General features: G+C 39.1%; 1 protein-coding gene and 1 long non-coding RNA gene across 2 annotated transcripts in view; one reads left to right on the top strand and one right to left on the bottom strand.

Annotated features, from left to right (window-relative positions):
* The window catches only part of ryr2b (ryanodine receptor 2b (cardiac)), a 75,073-nt gene that overhangs the window by 4,784 nt on the left and 49,755 nt on the right, over window positions 1-20,534 (top strand). Inside the window, exons 10-40 of the mRNA XM_055172074.2 lie at window positions 880-1,050; window positions 2,123-2,244; window positions 2,335-2,518; window positions 2,639-2,774; window positions 2,865-2,960; window positions 3,057-3,175; window positions 3,257-3,390; window positions 4,517-4,758; window positions 5,511-5,703; window positions 7,621-7,840; window positions 7,922-8,026; window positions 8,107-8,210; window positions 8,331-8,414; window positions 8,514-8,673; window positions 10,471-10,618; window positions 10,799-11,007; window positions 11,120-11,294; window positions 11,369-11,577; window positions 11,651-11,976; window positions 12,116-12,230; window positions 12,544-12,704; window positions 12,787-12,946; window positions 14,828-14,914; window positions 15,544-15,770; window positions 15,857-16,676; window positions 16,875-17,075; window positions 17,168-17,273; window positions 17,373-17,513; window positions 17,672-17,948; window positions 18,102-18,216; window positions 18,347-18,479. Of these exons, the coding sequence (XP_055028049.2) occupies window positions 880-1,050; window positions 2,123-2,244; window positions 2,335-2,518; window positions 2,639-2,774; window positions 2,865-2,960; window positions 3,057-3,175; window positions 3,257-3,390; window positions 4,517-4,758; window positions 5,511-5,703; window positions 7,621-7,840; window positions 7,922-8,026; window positions 8,107-8,210; window positions 8,331-8,414; window positions 8,514-8,673; window positions 10,471-10,618; window positions 10,799-11,007; window positions 11,120-11,294; window positions 11,369-11,577; window positions 11,651-11,976; window positions 12,116-12,230; window positions 12,544-12,704; window positions 12,787-12,946; window positions 14,828-14,914; window positions 15,544-15,770; window positions 15,857-16,676; window positions 16,875-17,075; window positions 17,168-17,273; window positions 17,373-17,513; window positions 17,672-17,948; window positions 18,102-18,216; window positions 18,347-18,479 (5,680 nt within the window). The remainder of the gene's footprint in view (window positions 1-879; window positions 1,051-2,122; window positions 2,245-2,334; window positions 2,519-2,638; window positions 2,775-2,864; window positions 2,961-3,056; window positions 3,176-3,256; window positions 3,391-4,516; window positions 4,759-5,510; window positions 5,704-7,620; window positions 7,841-7,921; window positions 8,027-8,106; window positions 8,211-8,330; window positions 8,415-8,513; window positions 8,674-10,470; window positions 10,619-10,798; window positions 11,008-11,119; window positions 11,295-11,368; window positions 11,578-11,650; window positions 11,977-12,115; window positions 12,231-12,543; window positions 12,705-12,786; window positions 12,947-14,827; window positions 14,915-15,543; window positions 15,771-15,856; window positions 16,677-16,874; window positions 17,076-17,167; window positions 17,274-17,372; window positions 17,514-17,671; window positions 17,949-18,101; window positions 18,217-18,346; window positions 18,480-20,534) is intronic.
* LOC141365238 (uncharacterized) overlaps window positions 1-20,534 on the bottom strand; it is a 125,598-nt gene that overhangs the window by 68,574 nt on the left and 36,490 nt on the right. The window lies entirely within an intron of this gene.

Raw genomic sequence — 20,534 nt, 5'->3', positions numbered from 1 at the left:
CATTACACACAGACTGATATATTTCAAATGTTTATTTCTTTTAATTTTGATGATTAAAACTGACAACTTCCAAAACTCCAAATTCAGTATCTCAGAAAATTAGAATATTACTTAAGACCAATACAAAGAAAGAATTTTTAGAAATCTTGGCCAACTGAAAAGTATGAACATGAAAAGTATGAGCACCTACAGCACTCAATATTTAGTTGGGGCTCCTTTTGCCTGAATTACTGCTGCAGTCCAGCGTGGCATGGAGTCGATCAGTCTGTGGCACTGCTCACGTGTTATGAGAGCCCAGGTTGCTCTGATAGTGGCCTTCAGCACTTCTGCATTGTTGGGTCTGCCATATCGTATCTTCCTCTTCACAATACCCCATAGATTGTTTCCCAATCCTCTCCAGGGTGCGGTTATCCCTATTGCTTGTGCACTTTTTTCTACCACATCATTTCCTTACCTTCACCTCTCTATTAATGTGCTTGGACACAAAGCTCTGTGAACAGCCAGCCTCTTTTGCGTCTTACCGTCCTTGTGCAAGGTTTCAATGGTCGTTTTGCAAAGGTAGGCTCGGGCACAGTTCACGTGGACTCAGGCACTGAACTCGCAGTGTGATCGCAAATCACGCCATTTAAAAGAAGAGACGTAAATTGTGTGACCACTCACCTTCCTCTGCCTTCTTAAAAACCTTCTGATGCGCGCAGCAGGGTTACGTGAATGTCTAAGCTGCACACGCGACAGATAATCTAAGCAATATGAAAGTCATTCAGTTATTGCAATTCATTCTGAAATGTACATTTGCAAAATGTAAATATATTGCAGCCATACTTTGTATAATCTCAAAACCATATAAGTATGTATGTAATAAAAACTGTATGTTTATAGGAGCAGAGCCAGGAGAGGTCAGATTTTATTGAGAGGAGAGATGGTATGGGTTCGCCTGAGATCAGATACGGAGACTCTCTCTGTTTTGTCCAGCATGTGGATACTAGGCTTTGGCTCACATATCAGACCAGTGACTCCAGTAGACAGAAAGAAAGCATGTCGCAAAGACAGGTAAGCTTAACAGGGTTCATAGCTTTACTAGATAAAAACACTACGAACCCCATAGAATTGCATTTTTACCGCGGGTTAAATAAGTATTTGACACATCAGCATTTTTAGCAGTAAGGGGATTTCTAAGTGGGCTATTGACACAAATTTTCTACCAGATGTAGCCATCAAGCCAAATATTGAATTCATACAAAAAATCAGAACATTTAAGTATACAAGTTGAGTCATAATAAATAAAGTGAAATGACAAAGGGAATAAGTATTGAACACATGAAGAGAACAAGCTGCAAAATTGCATAGAAAGCCAGGAGATCACCTGAAATCTGTCAGTATTGAGAGAGAAACCCTATACTAATTGATATCAGCTGCTTTAGTCCTAATTGATGGCCTATAAAGGCTTCTCATTACCCAGGAGAACTGAAAATCAAAGTTCATAAAAGAGGCCGAAGGAACCTTCAAGATTTAAAGACCATTTGTGTGGAAGAATGGGCCAGAATCACTCCTGAGCAATGCAGGTGACTGGTCTCTCTATACAAGAAGCTATAATCACCAACAAAGGCTTTTCTTTTAAATGAAGTGTGTTCAATACTTATTCCCTGTGTCATTTCACCTTATTTATTATGACTCAACTTGTATACTTAAATGTTCTGTTTTTTTGTATGAATTCAATATTTAGATTGATGGCTACATCTTAGAAATCACTTAGAAATCCCCTTACTGATAAAAATGCTGATGTGTCAAATACTTATTTTCCTCGCTGTGAGTACATGCATATTCAAAAACTTCCATTTTTAAGTGATTTACCTCTGGCTTCACAGACAAGGCTTACAGCTAGTCCTAGACTAAAACACATGTTTGAAAATAACTTGCACTGACAGATCTTAAAATAAGCCAGTGGCATTTATTTGTCTCAAGATGCACACCAGTAACATATTTTTGAGCGCATGTTTATTAAAGATGCTTATACATGTACATTTATTTAAGGCCTAGTCTTGGTTTTAGCTAAGCCTTGTCTATAAAACCAGGCCATGATGTTTATTAAAATGCAAAATAAGGAAATACTTTGGTCCTGCAGGCTGTTTTGCAAGCAGAAGGTCATATGGATGATGGAGTCACCCTCTCTCGTTCTCAGAGGGAAGAGTCACATGCTGCTTGTTTAATTCGAAGCTCCGCCCTTCTTTTCTCACAGCTTATTAGGTAAATGTAAAAATTAAGGGTTAAGCCTGAATTATTATTGATCAGCTGGGCTTAAACTGTTAATTTAATCATATTTTTTCACTTTTGAAGGGGACTAGATGATGTTACCCAGAAGGAAAACCTCCCCAACCTGGATCTCCCAATTGAAATGCTCCATCTGACCCTCCAGGATTTGATTGGTTATTTTCAGTCACCTGAAAAGGGGCGAGGCCATGTGGTCAGACAGCAAGAAATTAGACCACTGAAGAACAGACAAAATTTGTTTCAGGATGAGGTAATAAAATAATGTCTGCAACATACAAACAAACCTTTACAGTATGCCCAGTCACAAACAGATTTTTTTGTCTCTCTTTGTCTGTCTGTCTGTCTGTCTGTTTAATGTTGTCATTCTCAGGGTATAACCACACTGGTGCTGGACTGTATTGATCACTTGCATGTCTACAACAGTGGTGCCCATTTTGCAGAGGCTACTGGGAAAGATGTGGGAGAATCATGGGAAATAATCTTAAACTCTTTTTATGATTTGCTAGGTATAAGCAAACGTATCGTTCTAAAGTTGTTAACATTATAATAGACAGTAATGCTTTAATTTCTTGTGTAATATTTTCATTTCTATACAGCTGCCCTGATTAGGGGTAATCGTAAAAACTGTGCCCAGTTTTCTGGCTCTTTGAACTGGCTGGTCAGCAGACTGGAGATATTGGAGGCTTCTGCAGGTAGATGCCTCACAAAATTACTTTCATTTGTTTAATTGGACTGTTTATTTGTATTCATTTATTTCTAATACTGTATATACTTTTCTAATACTCTAGGAATTTTGGAAGTGTTACATTGTGTCTTAGTGGAAAGTCCTGAAGCTTTGAATGTTATTAAAGAAGAGCACATCAAATCGATCATCTCACTTCTGGATAAACATGGAAGGAACCATAAGGTATGTTGGGTTTGTTTGCTCTAATGACCGTAGTTCAATATTTCCTGCTTTCAATGTGTTGTATGTTTGTTGTATCTACAGATCCTGGATGTGTTGTGTTCACTGTGTGTGTGTCATGGCATGGCGGTTCGCTCTAACCAACATTTAATTTGTGACACACTGCTGTCAGACAGAGACCTGCTTCTACAGACAAAACTAGTTAACCAAGTTATCAGGTAACCTCTAAAAACAAAATAATATTTACTTTTAATATTAATTACTTAATATTGTATATGTTAACATGTGACCAGCTCAGATGTAAACGGCGCTAAACGCTACCTCAATCAAAAATGAGATAATGATAAAATCTTGGCACGTATTATACATTCATCAAATACTTTCGCTTCAAATCCGCTTAATCTCTGGCCTCAGGACATTCAGAAAAACCCATTTGGCTGAAACATTTTTAACCAAAGTCCTCTAAGTGCACAGAAGAAGAATTGGATGAACAACGGCGGCATGACACATCGAGGTTTACTGAATATATATGGATATAGACCAAGGTTTTTAGACTTTTACCTATATTCATAAAGGACAGTGAAGAGTGACTGGAAACGTTATTTAGAAGTGGATTTTTGCATGCACTTAGAGGGTTTTGCAGAAAAAGTGATTTTTTTAACATACCAATGAGATTACTAAAGTGACATTTGTGAAAAAAGCATTAAATACTGCAAATAAACTTTTCATTGCAATTAAAGTAAAATTACTGAACCAAAATGATGCTCAGACGCACTTAGAGGATTTTGCAACTCCTCATATATTTAAAAACTTATTAAAGATTATAAAAGATTATTAAACTTTGAGCAGTGGCAGCTGGTGACTTCTCTTCCGAGGGCGCGAATTCAAAATAAGTGTTCGGAGTGTCATGTGTCTTGCTCGTAATGTCAAAATATGTGTTTGTTGCGTCATGTCAACCATGTGCATCACGTGTCTTGTCAAAATAAGTGCATCCAAACCGTTTATGATAAAAGAGACGCTCACGCTCACAAAATACAAGACACTTCCTTAACAGTAAACTGTAATTACGCATGAGATTATGCGAGTATCTGGCAAACGCGAGTGTCTCTTTTATTATAAACCCTTTAGGTACGTGTGCAGCAGGAACTTATTTTGACATGACAGGTGATGCACATAGCTTCACTCGATGCACCGAACACATATTTTGAAATGACGAACCACACACATGATGGGCTACATACATGTTGTGACGAGCTTCGCATCATGGGCCCTCGAAAAAGAAGTCACCGACTGCTACTGACTTTGAGTGTATACAGAATTTTTTTTGTCTCTGTTTTTGTTAAGTGTACGTCCAAACATCTTCCTGTGTGCAAGAGATGACTGTGCTCAGTACAGGAAGTGGTATTATGAGGTGGTAGTCGAGAAGGTGGAGCCATTTTTGACAGCAGAACCTACTCACCTGCGAGTGGGATGGGCCAGTACTGAGGGTTACTGTCCCTCCCCCACAGGCGGTCACGGTTGGGGCTCAAACGGTGTAGGAGACGATCTATGTTCATTTGGCTTTGATGGCCTACACCTGTGGACAGGTAAAATTAAACTGAGCAAGAATAAATGTTCAGTTAATTTTCTGTTTTTATATACATACGTGCTTAAAGGGATACTCCACTTTTTAGCAAAATATGATCATTTTCTAGCTCCACTAGACTTAAACATGATTTTTACAGTTTTGGAATTCATTCAGCCGATCTCTGGGTCTGGCGTTACCACTTTTAGCATATCTTAGCATAATTCATTGAATCTGATTAGACCATTAGCATCATGCTCAAAAAATAACCAAGGAGCTACGATATTTTTCCTATTTAAAACTTGACTCTTCTGAAGTAACAATGTGTACTAAGACAGACAGAAAATTAGAAGTTGCGATTTTCTGGGCCGATTTGGCTGGGAACTATGCTCTCATTCTGGTGTGGTGATCAGGGACTTTGCTGCCGTGTCATGGCTTCAGGGGGCGCAATGATATTACGCAGCACCCGAAAATAGTCCCCTGCTATTGAAAATAACCAAGGGGGCTATATTTTGTTTTAGTACACAGTGTAACTACAGAAGAGTCAAGTTAAATAAGAAAAATATCGAAACTCTTTGGTCATTTCTGAGTGCAATGCTAATGGTTTAATCAGATTCAATGGATTATGCTAAGCTATGCTTAAAGTGGTACAGCCAGACCCAGAGATTGGCTGAATGGATTCCAAAATGGTAAAAATCTGATGTTTAACTCCAGGAAAGCTGGAAAATGAGACTATTTTGTGGATTAACTAAATACTATTGTTTTCTTAATTAGGAGCTGTAGGTCGAAGAGTCAGCTCACCCAATCAGCACTTGCTAAGAGAGGATGATGTTGTTAGTTGCTGTATTGACCTCAGTGCTCCCTGCGTCTCCTTTCGGGTCAATGGTCAGCCAGTTCAAGGCATGCTGGAGAACTTCAGTGTAGATGGGCTTCTGTTTCCTGTAGTCAGCTTCTCAGCTGGAGTACAGTGAGTTTTATTAGTCCTTGTTCACACTGTCAGTCCAAATCCAATTTTGGTGCATATCCGATTTGACAGACTCACTGTCCGTATTGTGTATCACAACTGTTCAGATCCGATCCGTGCTTTAGCGTTTAGCCTTTTTCCAGAATATCTGCACTATTTCTATGGCAATGACGTCGTGCTGGCACGACAATCTGCCTCAACGTCTGATGTGTTTACGCTTTACATGACGCAAGCGTGCCGCACAAGCCCTACAAAGTGAAGCCAAAACGTCTTAATCGCCCCCCAGTGACTGGTCCTAGTATATGTCATAACCCCGCCTCCCCCATGGTATTCAATGGGACTCGAGACCAACTAAACAATTTAATTATACTTCAAATATCTTTTTTCCAAATCTGGTTTCTGTCTTTTACTGTAGTTTTTATCACGCTGATGTAAATTCAAGTGTTTGCTTTTAAAAGAAGTTTGTTTTTAGTTAGTTATCGAATGCTATAAAAACGGTGGTGTGACGTCATGATTGACAGCTGTGATATGCACATTCTGCGAGAGCAAGGGCGGGGCCTTGATTTCGCGGCTTTACTTCCTGCTCACTACTGCGCAGGACTGGTCCCAAAATCGCTACTGCGCAGACCCAAGATGTCAGCGCCATATCGGGACACTGGCGGCTTGGTCCATCTTTTTTACAGTCGTGACGTGACGCGACAGCATGACGTAACCGAAAAGCTACACAAATGCGAACAGAGCGGTCAGACTGAAATGGATTTCCGGAAATGCGATTGAAGAGGATTTCAAACCAACTCTGATGTAACCTGAAACGGATTAGAAAATGTTTTATTTCATGTGGTTTTTGGCCGTTCACACATTCTAAATGTGATTGGATTCCAATCGGATATGCACCAAAAATCGGATTTGGACTGACAGTGTGAACAAGGACAATGTTTTATATGTCTTGTTACTTGTACATGTATCTTAGTCTGTCTGTTGTTATGTAGGTATGTTTTTTGCCTTCCTTCAAAAAATGTCGCTAAAAATCTAAACACTGGACCTTTAAATCTAGGAAATGTTTTCAAATTACCAAAGAAACTTACAGGGGTGGTTTCCCAGACAGGGATTAGCTTAAGCCAGGACTAGATCTTAGTTTAATCAGAAAATAAAACTAGTTTTAACAAACATGCCTTACTAAAAAACATTACTTGTGTGCATTTTGAGTCAAAACAAAGGGTACTGATGTACTTTAAGATAGATCAGTGCAAGTTGTTTTCAGTTAAGACAGCACTTACATTTATTTTAGTCAAGGACTAGTAGTCTAATCCCTGTCCGGGAAACCGCCCCACCGTGCATTAAGGTCCTATAGACCCCTTCAAGGTTTGTAAACATTGAATGACTATCGGGTGCGCGCGTAGCATGGGGTCAAACTTTTCATACCATTTAGGCTTTCTAGTTTAATCTAACAGGGCTGAAAAATGATGACTTACCTGAAATGAAGTGAGCACTACAAACACAAGCCTCTTTGATCTTTGCATTGTCCCAGTCTGCACGTTTTATTGCTTGCAGCCAGATGTTGTATTTTTTTGTTTTTGAGATTCTGAAGAAAATCCTGAAAAACTTTACGGAAGACCTGGTGCGATTTTCACAGCACACGAGGCAAGTAGGCCTTTTTGATGATACCGAATAATACGCAACTCAATCTGCTGCAATGATTTTCTGACCCCGACATGCGCAATGGGAACCGCCGGTGACGTGAACTGTGAAGGGGTCTATACATCTGAACAATTTACGTTTCCTGGGAATCGAACTCATGACCTTGGTGTTGCTAGGGTCATGCTATCATAACAACATTTACGTTTCTTGAGTATTTATTTTTTTAATCTTATTAATGTAACACTAAATCCCTTTTTATTGTTTGCCTCTATGTTCCATCAGGGTTCGTATGCTGTTTGGAGGGCGTCAGGGCGAGTTTCACTTTTTACCTCCTGCTGGTTTCTCTCCATGTGCAGAAGCTCTCCTCCCTAAAACACGCTGTAGGTTGGAATTGTGCCATGAAATCACAAGAAATTGCACTGGAAGCCAGCGTGACCTTTTAGGGCCAGTCTCACCTATGACAGCAGTGACCTTTAACCCCACTCCAGTGGATACCAGTCAGGTACCCAATTTTATAATTGGGCTTTAACACACATTTACCACAAAATGACACACAAACAACATCCTTTCTGTGTCCTATCAGGTTGAATATCCTCCACAGCTGGAACAGATCAGAGAGAGGTTAGCAGAGAACCTTCATGAACTCTGGCTCATTGACAAAATAGAGCAGGGTTGGACGTATGGACCCGTAAGTCACATACTTTCTAAGTACATTCAGCTACTCAACTTTAGTGTTTGTTGAAAATTGAATTTTTTCTTCTACTGTAGGTTAAAGATGAGGGTAAAAAAGTACACCCGTGCCTGGTTGAGTTTTTCAAACTTTCCGATCAGGAGAAAATTCATAATCTTCATTCATCAGAGGAAATTATCGGGTATATCATAGATCAGTTTATACTTTTGATCTAAAATCGACGTCTGGACTAACTTAGATAAAAAATGTATGTGTTTAAATAATTGCTTCTCTCCATTCTTCTTGTTTTCTTGTTTTGAAGCACAATCTTGGCTCTTGGTGTCCAAATTGGACTGTCTGACGATTACGCTGAGGAGAATGTCAAATATGTTCAACTTTCAAATAAGTATATAAAAATATAATTCCTTGCCAAGAAACACTATTTTGTAATTGACTATAATGGTGAAAAGTGTTGACTGCATGAGTTGTAAATATTTCTTTTCAGGTATGAACTATGGAACGGTTATAAACCAGCGCCTGTGGATCAGTCTCATGTTGTGCTAACAGCTGCTCAAGAGGAGTTAGCTGACAAGCTGGCAGAGAACCAACACAACATCTGGGCCAGAGAGATGATCAGACAGGGCTGGAGCTATGGACCACAGCAGGTGGATATTAACAATGTGCCACACATTTTTATTATCAAAAGAAATAACTTGATCTTGAAGATTGTGGTAAAATCTTGATTCTAGGGAGTATTAAAAAATCCCAAACCTTCTGTTGGTTGTTGTCATATGATTTACCTGAATTTGTTATGTCCATATGTCCTAGACAGAGATCTGATACAATCATGATACAATTGTGACCCTGTTAGTGAAATCCAGACTGAAGTCTCATAATCTAACAAAGAGATTTGAAGCATCAAAGTTTAATTTTATTCATTGATTTCAAGATTTGACATGGTTTTACTCAGTCAGTATTAAAGATATCAAAGATCTATCTATCTATCTATCTATCTATCTATCTATCTATCTATCTATCTATCTATCTATCTATCTGTCTATCTGTCTATCTGTCTATCTGTCTATCTGTCTATCTATATCTATATCTATATCTATATCTATATCTATATCTATATCTATATCTATATCTATATCTATATCTATATCTATATATATATATGATAAACTCATAAACTCAAGTCATGATAAACTCGATCAGCTGTCTTCTCTGTCAGTAACATCTGTGACTGTTGATGTTTACTCAAAAAAGAAAGTATACGGAGCAACAGACTTTGAAAACACCATCACCTTTTCAGTTATGTGAGAGAGAGATGCGCGCTGCACGCCAACAGAGAGCACCCGCAGTGAATTAAGCCGAACAGTAAAATATAAATGTGCACACTCAATTGGATAATTGTAAATGCGCAAACACAGACAGAAAGACATGCCATCGTGGAAATAAGATAAATAACATATTACTTGGGCTATTTAGTTTGCTTAATAAAATAACAAATTGTTCTCTGGCGCTATAAAGAAAATCAAATAAAATTTACTTGACCTTCAAGGGGGGCAGGTCGAGCCGTTAGGAGGGCGGGGCGAGAATTTTTTTCTTGAATTAAGTGTTTATGAAAAAAGTTAACTTATTTCAAGATTCTTTTTCTCACCCCATGGACACATACTTTTGCTTGTTTTAAGCACAAATTAACTGAGCCCCTAAGGTGACATTGGAGGAAAAAAATCTAAGTTTAAAAAAAATTCTAAAGTTTAGTTTCATGTGCTTACGTGAAATTTTTGCGTGAACACATGTAAAACTTTCATGTGTTTACGTGAAACCTTTATGCGCAGGAGTTTTTTAAAAAGTTTAGTTTCGCGTGCGCATGTGAAACTTTTGCATGCGCACGTGAAACTTTCGCTTTCACCTGTGCACGTGATAGTTTTACATGCGCACGCGAAACTAAACTTTTTTTTAAAAATTCTGCACATAAAGGTTTCATGTGAGCACATTAATGTTTCATGTGCGCACGCCATAGTTTCACGTGCGCATGGGAAACGAAACTTTATTTCATTTTTTCTCCATGTCTCCTTAGGGGCTCCTTACAAATTCACTTAAATTGTATATTTTTTGTCTAAAAACTAGATTTATTTTCTTAGGTCATTTTGCGCATCAAGAAAATACATATCAATTTAAGAATTTTTAAAATTTTGTAATGAAAAAAAAGAAAAAAAAAACTAAGTAAGAAAGTAATTATTTTTCAAGGTTTGAAAAATATGCATACCTTGCATACACTGTAAGTCTCTTTGAATAAAAGCATTTGCAAAATGTATAAATGTAAATGTAATTCAAATATGGCAAAGATGGCTGCGTATAAGATTTCTTTATTTGTGAAGTTTTCTTTATATTTGAATCTAGATGTATCTTAGTATGTTTGATGACTATGTCTCCCATTATATATTATTTTACAGGATGTGAAGTGTAAGAGAAGTATCCAGTTGGTACCATTTTCTCTGTTGGATAAAAAGAGCAAACAGGGTGGCAGAGATGCCATGAGGGATGCACTGGGTACCCTACTTGGATTTGGATACACCATAGAACCACTGGAGCAAGAACAAGGTGGGTTCAAACATCTCCAGTTAAATGTCCTTTCTCTTTTGCAAGTTTAATGAACTATTTGCACAATTGATTTTACACGAATCCTCTGATTTTGGTCACTGTGATGCTGAGAAAATGCAAGAAGAAGACTTGAGTCTACATTATAAGTATAAACCCTGTGTTTTTACCATTATACCATAGCTTCAAGGAGCAACATTAAATCTGTAAAACTGAACAGATTTCGGATTTTCCGCGTGGAAAAGCCATTTTCGGTGAATTGTGGGAAATGGTACTTTGAGTTTGAGGCCGTAACTGATGGAGATATGAGAGTGGGCTGGGCACGACCCGGATGTAAACCAGATGTGGTTCTTGGGTCAGATGATCAGGCCTTTGTGTTTGATGGCTCTAAGGTATTTAAGTTTTAAACATATGTTGTTATTGAGATGCAGTAAGAATCCTTGGTACATTTTGAGAAATTTTATGGTATTTTGTTGGTGTAAGATGATCTATTTCTTTATGAAGGGGCAATGGTGGCATGGTGGTGCAGAGCGACTAGGTGGCATCTGGCAGAGGGGCGATGTTATTGGCTGTTTGCTGGACTTAACTAGATGCACTATGATGGTCACTCTCAATGGAGAGTTACTGTTAAACACTCGTGGTTCTGAACTGACTGTCAAAGACTTCAATAGGTCTGATGGTAAGTTCATTTCACTAAGATGTCGTATCTATCTGTGATATCAGCAATCTCTTATCTTCCTGGTGGTGTTGTAGGTTTCCTGCCTGTTTGTAGTATAGGTGTGAACCAGGTGGGTCGTCTAAATTTGGGCCATCAGGTTGACTCACTGAGATATTACAACGTGTGTGGCTTACAAGAGGGATACCAACCATTTGGTATGAAGATGAGCAAAGATCTCCCTCTGTGGATGAGCTGGAGAGAGCCCTTGTTCGTTCCTATACCTGATGACCATCCTAACATACAGGTAAATTGTCGACACAAGTCACGTCTCCAACCCTTCATTTTCTAAATGTTTACATGCTTTATTTCTTTGCCAGGTGATTCGTTTTGATGGATCAGCAGATGACACCCCAGGCCTAAAAGTCACACAGAGGTCTTTTGGCCAGCAGGACGGTAGCACAAGCGATGTTGGGTTTTACCGTCTTAGCATGCCAATAGAGTGTGCGCAGGTCTTCTCCAGCCCCAGTGAGGTCACGGCGCCCCCCAGCAGTGGTGTGCTGTCCCACCCAAGAGAATCGGATGATGGAGAGGCAGATTCTGATTTTGAATTACTGATGAAAGCTCACAGATATGCAGGATCTCGAGATGAACTTAACAATCATAAAGACCACGTTCAGGAGAAGCCATCCAAACTCAGACACCGGTGGGTTAAAACACACTTTTTTATACCCAATGAAAGTAAAACTTAGCATAGCATGCTCAAAATACTTTAGGTACAAACTTTAGGTTAAATCTACCGATATGCTAAGGTTTGAAATATGTGTGTGCAATGGTGGGTGTAGGTTTCTACTGAAGAAGAAACCAGAGTTGAACACTAGCCATTCATCAGCACGTCTGCTGGAGGAAGTCATGGCTATTGAAAGAGATGAAGAGAACCGCCTGGTCCACTGCCCTACGGTAGATAAAGGCGGGGTGCATGATTTTTTAAAAACACTTTGGAAAAGGGAGTCAGGCCGAGTACCAAAACACACCTCTAGCTAGTAAGGGACGTGTCTATTAACTGACATCATTGGCTGGGTTGCGTATGTGTGGGGCGGATCTATCAAAGTCCAGATTCAATTGGGGTAGGGGTGTGTTTGTTTAAGGTAATTTCAAATGTCAACATTGGCTTTCAGAGATCATGCACCCCACCTTTAATAATCCTTCTCATACAGTAGATTCACTTAGGGTTACAGTACCTGGTAACTAATCTGTTGCTTTTACAATGCAGTATTACTACTCAGTGAGAATCTCTCACAGTCAGGAGCCCTCTTACATCTGGGTGGGATGGGTGACTTCAAATTTCCAGCATCACGATGTGACCTTTGACCTAGATAGCATATGCACGGTCACTGTTACCCTTGGGGATGAATGGGGCAAAGTACATGAGAGGTAAGATTTGCATGTTAAATGTGCAGAGAAGAAGATTTTAATTTTTCTAATGAATTCCTACCTTTTTGTCTGCATTTGTCAGCATGAAACGCAGTAGCGTTTACATGGTGTGTGCAGCAGAGGGCAGCAGTCTCTCCCACAGCCGCAGCAGCACTGGTCTGGAGATTGGCTGCCTGGTTGACACGGCAACAGGGCTCCTTACTTTCACTGCCAATGGCAAGGAACTAGGAACATTCTACCAGGTAGCCATAATGTCGTCATATTGACATGTATCATGTATAATTTACCTGTCTTTAAATGTAAACATTATTGTGTGTATCCTACACAGGGTTATTTTTCATCCATAATGGGTAAATATTGGACGGAACACACCACTGTGATAAAATTGACCCAATGCTGGGTTGTTTTAAAGGAAAACACCACCGTTTTTCAATATTTTACTATGTTCTTACCTCAACTTAGACAAATTAATACATACCTATCTTTGTTCAATGCGTGCGCTTAATCTTTGTACAGCGCGTAGTGAATGTGTTAGCATTTAGCCTAGCCCCATTCATTCCTTAGGATCCAAACAGGGATGAATTTAAAAGTCACCAAACACTTCCATGTTTTCCCTAATTAAAGACTGTTACATGAGTAGTTACAAAACAAAACATTTCAATTTTTAATATTGACGGAAGTTTGAGCGAGAGGGGGAGTAGTCAGGAATGATGATGTTACTGCGCGCCGAGGTCAAAGTGCTCTTCCGCCATACAATATAGTTCTCATTTTTTATCCGCCTAAAAATCGCCACATTTTATTTTGTACCACTATACTTACTCGTGTAACTACTTATGTAACGGTCTTTAAATAGGAAAAACATGGAAGTGTATGGTGGCTTCTAAATTCATCCCTGTTTGGATCCTAAGGAATGAATGAGGCTAGGCTAAATGCTAACATATTCACGGCGCGCTGTACAAAGATTAAGTGCACGCATTGAAAAAAAATAGGTATGTATTTATTCGTCTAAGTTGAGGTAAGAACATAGTAAAATATTGAAAGACGGTGATGTTTTCCTTTAACCCAGCATGTGTTCTGTCCAATATTTACCCATTATCGGTCAAAAATAACCCAGCCATTATTAGAGTGTACTATCTGTCTAATGCTGCGTTTACACCAACCGCGGTACTGGAACTATCTGCGGTAGAGGCGTGAAGCGCGAGTGATTTCAATGTCAAGTCAATGTGAAGACGCGTGACGCGCGTCTGGAGGTCTCGCGGCACGGATGAGGTGTTTGGGGCGGCGCGGATGGCGCGTTTCCACCCTATAATGGTGCTTTTTGTGCATTTTTTGTTTGATGCGAATTGCCGGCTGACGCCCGAGTTGAAAAATTTGAACTTTGATGGAATTTTGCGCCGCATTAACCAATCAGGAGCATGCTTGCTGCTGTGGCGGCAGCCCCGCCCGGAGTCACTCATTCAACATGAAGGAATGCTTGATATTGTCCGTGAGCAGTCAACCGGAGCTATACGACACAAGTTCTTATTTCTATAGAGACAGGAATAAAAAGGACCTCGCTTGGAAGAGTGTCAGTGAGGACATTGGGCAACCTGGTCAGTTGCAATACACATTTCACTTTTGAGTCACGTGACGTTTATCGACCCGCGCCGTTTATTTTCCCACTATAGTAAGGTTACCAAATACAAACTGGTAACTCTCTCGATAAATGCACAATCAACATCAGTCATCTTGCAAACAGACAACTGCATAGCACGTGCCCCGCCCACAAGAAGCGGAGTTTGTCTCTGACGCGCGTCAAATGCTTGCTTTTTCCGCGCGTCTACTTCGCTCTACACGTGCAAATGCATTAAAACTGTTCAAGTGGCAAACTAGACGCGATTTTGACGCCTGAAACGTGATTAGTGTAAACGCAGTATTATGAAATCTTTCTAATGATAAAGAGTACCAGGAGTTACTATTGCTATTTCTCGACTTTACCCATAAACAGAGAACAAAGTACTTTATATAAACTTAATTCACACAATTCTCCTATTCATAGGTTTTTCATCCTTTCAGATGCTTGTGTTTGATGCTTTTTATGTTTTATGATATTAAAGTTTGAGTTACCATCTCTTTGCTTGTAGGTGGACCCTGGCACTAAGCTCTTCCCTGCAGTTTTTGTCAAAGCCACTACTCCTAATATCTTTCAGTTTCAGCTGGGTCGTATTAAGGTAAACCCATTGCATCAACACTATTTTCAATGCCAGTACCAAATACATCTGAGACAAAATGTTTTCTTAACTTTATTTGTCATCATTTATATTACTGTAGATTTGGAAATGGACAGATCAATAGCAGCACCTTTTGCACTAATGCATTCTCGCACTAATGCCCCCCAACATATAGTGGACTCTTATAAGTATTTGCACAATTGTTCATTTTAATTATGTAATTTTGTTATTAATTGCAATATAATTAATACATTTAAATGTGTTTATAAGTGTTTCTTTTTTAAGGGCCTCTGTATATAGGCCTACAAATAGATTTTGAATTTACATTACACTCCATTCTTTTTTTCTGCCTGTATTATTTATATACAACACAAAAATAGCTTTTATGTTCTATTATGTTTTATTACTATTATTATGATGTTTTTCCCGTGCATTAGTAGCTTTTAGAAAAACATTTTACTACCAATAAATTGGTTTGAATTTGACACCTAAAAAATACTTGGCTTGACACAGCCAGTATTGGTATCCTGGTCCTTAATTGTTTCCATTTGTATGATAGATTTGTGTTCTCTATTGGTCCTTAATTGTTTCCATTTGTATGATAGATTTGTGTTCTCTATTGTCTCCAGAATGTAATGCCACTGTCAGCTGGGGTTTTTCGGAGTGAATGGAGAAGTGCAAAACCTCAGTGCCCTCCCAGACTGTGTGTTCAGTACCTAACGCCCAAGCGGTGGACTCGGGTACCTGACTACGCTCATCCTGTAGAGTTGACCCATCTGGAAGAGAGATATGGCTGGAGAGCTTGTTTCACTCACACCCAACAAGTCATGACTCTACACATCCCTGAGTACAACAGGTTAAGGGCACATCAGAGATGTCAGTGTCATAAAATAGTGACAAAATGTCTAGTCATAAATGTAATGATCTCCCCCTTATTCGCAGGTGTGTGGACATTCTGGAACTATCTGAACTTAATGACCTTTTGATGTACCATGATCACACTCTGCGCCTCTACTGTGCTCTCTCAGCCCACGGAAACACGCATGTAAGCCACGCCCTCTGTAGCCACGTGGACCAGTCACAGCTCTTGTTTGCTTTGCAGTGTTCTAGAATGCCAGGACGCCTTCGGACAGGTTACTACAATCTCTTCATCAGTATTCACCTTAGTGCCCACGCAAGTGCAAGGCAGGCAATGAATTACGAATACATTGTTCCCTTGACCGATACCACACGGTCTATTTCGCTCTACAAAAACAACAGGAAAGTACAAAGATTTCCAGGGAAAGATCTCAGTACTTCCTTGTGGCCGAGAATGCGCTTTACGTCACCTTGTTTTATCTGGGCTGACAAAACAGGTTTGATGGACGGCCATGAGAGCGTGGCTTCTTGGAGTAAATTGTGCCAAGACAGCCCTGAGTTCCCATTGGAAGTATTGAAAGCGGTTGTCATAGCGATGCTGAAAGAAGCAGTGATAGCAGTAGGTCAGTGTGTGAGGGATCCCGCAGGGGGCAGTGTTGAGCTCCTGCTGGTTCCTCTACTTGGTTTGCTGCACACACTTCTTCTGATGGGTGTGTATGGGGGGAAAGATCTGGAAAAGGTTTTCAGTCTTATCCTGCCAGTCAGTTACATGAGAGGGATGTGCAGAGCAGAAGAGATGGATGGACTAGAAGAAAGTAACAGAGAAAAGGATGTTGGAGAGTCGGATGAGGATATTCCTCAAAGTCTTCTTGAGATGAAACTTCCAGAAGCAGTCAAATTACAGGTAAGCATATCTGTAAGCTCTGTGGCACAGGTCTTGTTCACCCCCCCAAAAAAATCTGTCCTTATATTTACATCATGCTGTAGCTCGAGGTGTGGATGAGTACCTTATTGATCTTATCATCCTATGTCTTATCAGAATTTGTTGTCACCATTCACAAATTCTTTTCATCTGTCTCACTCCTTCCTCTTTATCTATTAGGTGTGCCACCTTCTGCAGTACCTGTGTGACTGCCAAGTACGTCACAGAGTTGAGGCTGTGGTGGGCTTCTCGGGTGACTTCGTAGAAAATCTCCAAGAAAACCAACGCTTCCGGTACAAAGAGGTCATGGATGCGCTCAACATGTCTGCTGCTCTTACTGCACGCAAGACTAAAGAGTTTCGTTCCCCCCCTCAGGAACAGGTCAGATATTATAGAGATCAAAATGACATTGCAACTTTAAAAGAGATTAGACAATTCCTGAAGAGAAATGTGTTGCTTCTTCCTCCCTTCAGATCAACATGATGTTGAACTTCCAGGAGGACAATCAAGAATGTCCATGCCCTGAGGAGATCCTAGATCTGCTGTGGGAATTTCATCAGGACCTAATAAGTCACTGTGGTGAGAAAGTGCAACCAATGCCACCATTTAACCACCATCAAATAGTGAACTACATACCTTTAACATTTATCCAAATATCTTCTGGTTTGTTTAATTCAGGAATTGAGACAGATAATGATTCCTGGAACGTGGATGAGAGTGACCCGTTAATCAGGAATCGCCTCCAAGGTCTAGTGGATAAAATAAATCAGTTCAAGAGGAGAATGTCAGGAATTGCTGAGGAGATTGTGACCAAACCTGGTAGGAAAAATGAAGCATTCCATTCCATTCGCTTACACTTTTGGCTTTCAAAAGCGATCTTTTTCATTATATCAGGATCAAATTGTCAGGCACGTAGTGGTGAAGCTGTTAATGTTTTCTTAATTAGATTTTAAGCTAAAACAGATCTGCATTTTTAGTCACTTTGAAGCAACTGATATCCGAAACCATGCTAGACTGGGCCCAGGAAGAGATGATTGAAGATCCGATTCTGGTGCGTGCCGTGTTCAGCCTGCTTCATCAACAGTATACTGGGCTGGGTGGCCAACTGTCTCAACCACTACAGAAGGCTTATTGTATTAGCCCAAACTCTGTGGAGGACACTCTCAACCTTCAGTGGGCGCTGGCACGCATCCGTTCATTGCTTAAGGCCCGGATGGGTAAAGAAGAGGAGGAACTAATGATCAAAGGTTTAGGGTGAGAGATCATACCAAAAAAATCTTGTGTTTTGCAAATAAGATAAATCCACTGTTGTTGACTTATTTCACAGTGAGGTTGTTAACATATGAAACTATATGTGATCTTTTCATCCCTATTTTCATTATAAGACCTTAATTTTGTTTTGTATAGTGACATCATGAATAATAAAGTGTTCTATCAGCACCCTAATCTGATGAGAGCTTTAGGGATGCATGAAACCGTCATGGAGGTGATGGTCAATGTACTGGGTCCTCGAGAATCTAAGGTAATCGAAACATCCAATTCCATGTTGTGTTTCCTCATTATTGCATTAAATATTGAAACAAGAACATATGATGTAGACTTAAATCTTAAAACATTCTTAAATAACTTGACTCTTTTCTGGCCCTTTATAGGAAATCATGTTTCCCAATATGGTTGCACACTGTTGTCGCTTCTTGTGTTACTTCTGTCGAATTAGTCGTCATAACCAGAAGGCCATGTTTGATCATCTCAGCTACCTTCTGGACAACAGCAATGTTGGACTTGGTAGGTTTATACTATTTTTATATATTTGAAAAGCCATGTTTGATTATCTGAGCTGCTTTAGATACTTGCTAGACAATAGTACTGTTGGATTAGGTCCAAAAAAGTCTATAATTAATTTACTATAATTACTAATAGAAAACTATAGTTAATTTACGTGTTTCATTAGCATTTTTCTTTGCACTCTGCATTTTCAGCATAACAATTTTGAGTAAAATATTTTGAAATATTTAAAATTTAACCAGAATTTCAGAAAGCATTTTACTAAACTGGACAAATTAGCAAAAGAGCAATAAAAAAAGTAAAAATAATACAGTTAACTTTTTAATACACCACTGATAATATAGTTTTGTATATTGCTTTTCTGTAAAGAGATCCTTCTAAAAGTTACACAATGCACCTTTAATGCCTAAAAAATGTCTTAAAGGAGCATTTCACCCATGGAAACATTAATCTTTATTAAAAGTGGATAATATTTGTAGTTCAAATTTAACATAAATTTTGAATTTGGTGCCTATTTGACCGAGAAAAGGAGTGTTTGTAGTCTCACCCCCTCTACAAAGATATAGGACTTCCTTCTTTCAATGATGCAAAATTATGATTTTTACATAATTGAAAGAAGGAAGTGCAACACTGAAATCTGTCTCAGGGGAAAGAGAGGGAATGATGCACGACCATTCAAAAACTTGACTGGGTTTCTAACTATACACAGCTTAATGCAAATGGGCGAAGTGTCCCTTTAAGCCCTACGCTCAAAACATACACAGAGTTTAAACTGTTTGCCTTAAGGGAATACTTCCGGGTTTTATAAATTGGGCCACCTGGTGGATAATAGCGGAATTACGGATTGCCGGAAAAACTTGTCATTGGCAGGGGTGTTTTCTCTTAATTGACGAGTTAACTCGTCAATGGCTGGGAAAGAGTTAAATACTCTCCTCCCATAAATTTTGCGTCCTACAAATGCATATGCAAATAAAATTGCAAAAATAGCTATGTCCACACCTTTTCTGCTGTAATTTTTCACTGCATCTTAGTAAATCCCGACAGTAGTTTGTGCTGACACATGCTGTAAATCTTCCACATTTAAGTGCTATAATTGAGTCCGCAGTGCTTCTATCAACCTAGTAAATGTATAAAGATCAACGGAGTAACTTCGTTTTGGTAAACAATTCTCTGCAAGCATGTGAAAAAATTGGTAATTGAAATTTGGCTCCCTTGTAATATCAGAAGGGGATAGTACCGCCCCTTAATCTGCACTATCCAACCACGTCACTGCCATTTAGTGCAGAGATCAGCTCATTTGCATTTTTAAGAACACCCAAAACCCCAAAAATATTTGCTCACACCTACAAAGTGGCAATTTTAACATGCTATAATAAAATATCTATATGATATTTTGAGCTAGATCTTCGCATACATACTCTGGGGACAACAAAAAAATATTTTACATCTTAAAAAAAGTCTTGTCAAATGTGCCCTTTAAACTAAATCTAGGAAAAGATAGCATTTTTAAAAATTTGCTCATTTGGCAAGTGACCTACACTGTAAAAAAAAATTGTTGCATTTGAATTTACAATAAATTTTAACTTTCTCGACTAGCGTAACGTAATGCCACACACAGGAGATGAGGGGGCGGTTTCACGGACATGGATTAGTTTAAGCCAGGACTAGGCCTTAGTTTAATTAGGAAATAGAACTAGTTTTAACAAACATCCAACTCAAAACATTTTGAGTTAAAACAAATGGCACTGGTATATTTTAAGATATGTGCAAGTTGTTTTCAGTTTGGACAGCTTTTACATTTTTTTTTAGTCTATGACTAGTCTAATCCCTGTCCGTGAAACCGCCCCGAGGAGTGTGAATAAGTAATATTTAATAAAGAACCAGAGAACATGAATACTTAAAAACCCAACACATACAATAACCGACCATGAACTGAACAAAGGCAGTGGTATAAATACACAGGAGTGACGATTACTAAACAAGACAAAGGTGATGACAATTATTAAACTAACGAGGGACAGGTGAAGATGATATAACATACTAAACCAATAAATA

Source organism: Misgurnus anguillicaudatus, chromosome 7 (genome assembly GCF_027580225.2).
Source record: "Misgurnus anguillicaudatus chromosome 7, ASM2758022v2, whole genome shotgun sequence".
NCBI lineage: Eukaryota > Metazoa > Chordata > Actinopteri > Cypriniformes > Cobitidae > Misgurnus > Misgurnus anguillicaudatus.
This window is presented reverse-complemented; position numbering and strand designations above follow the sequence as displayed.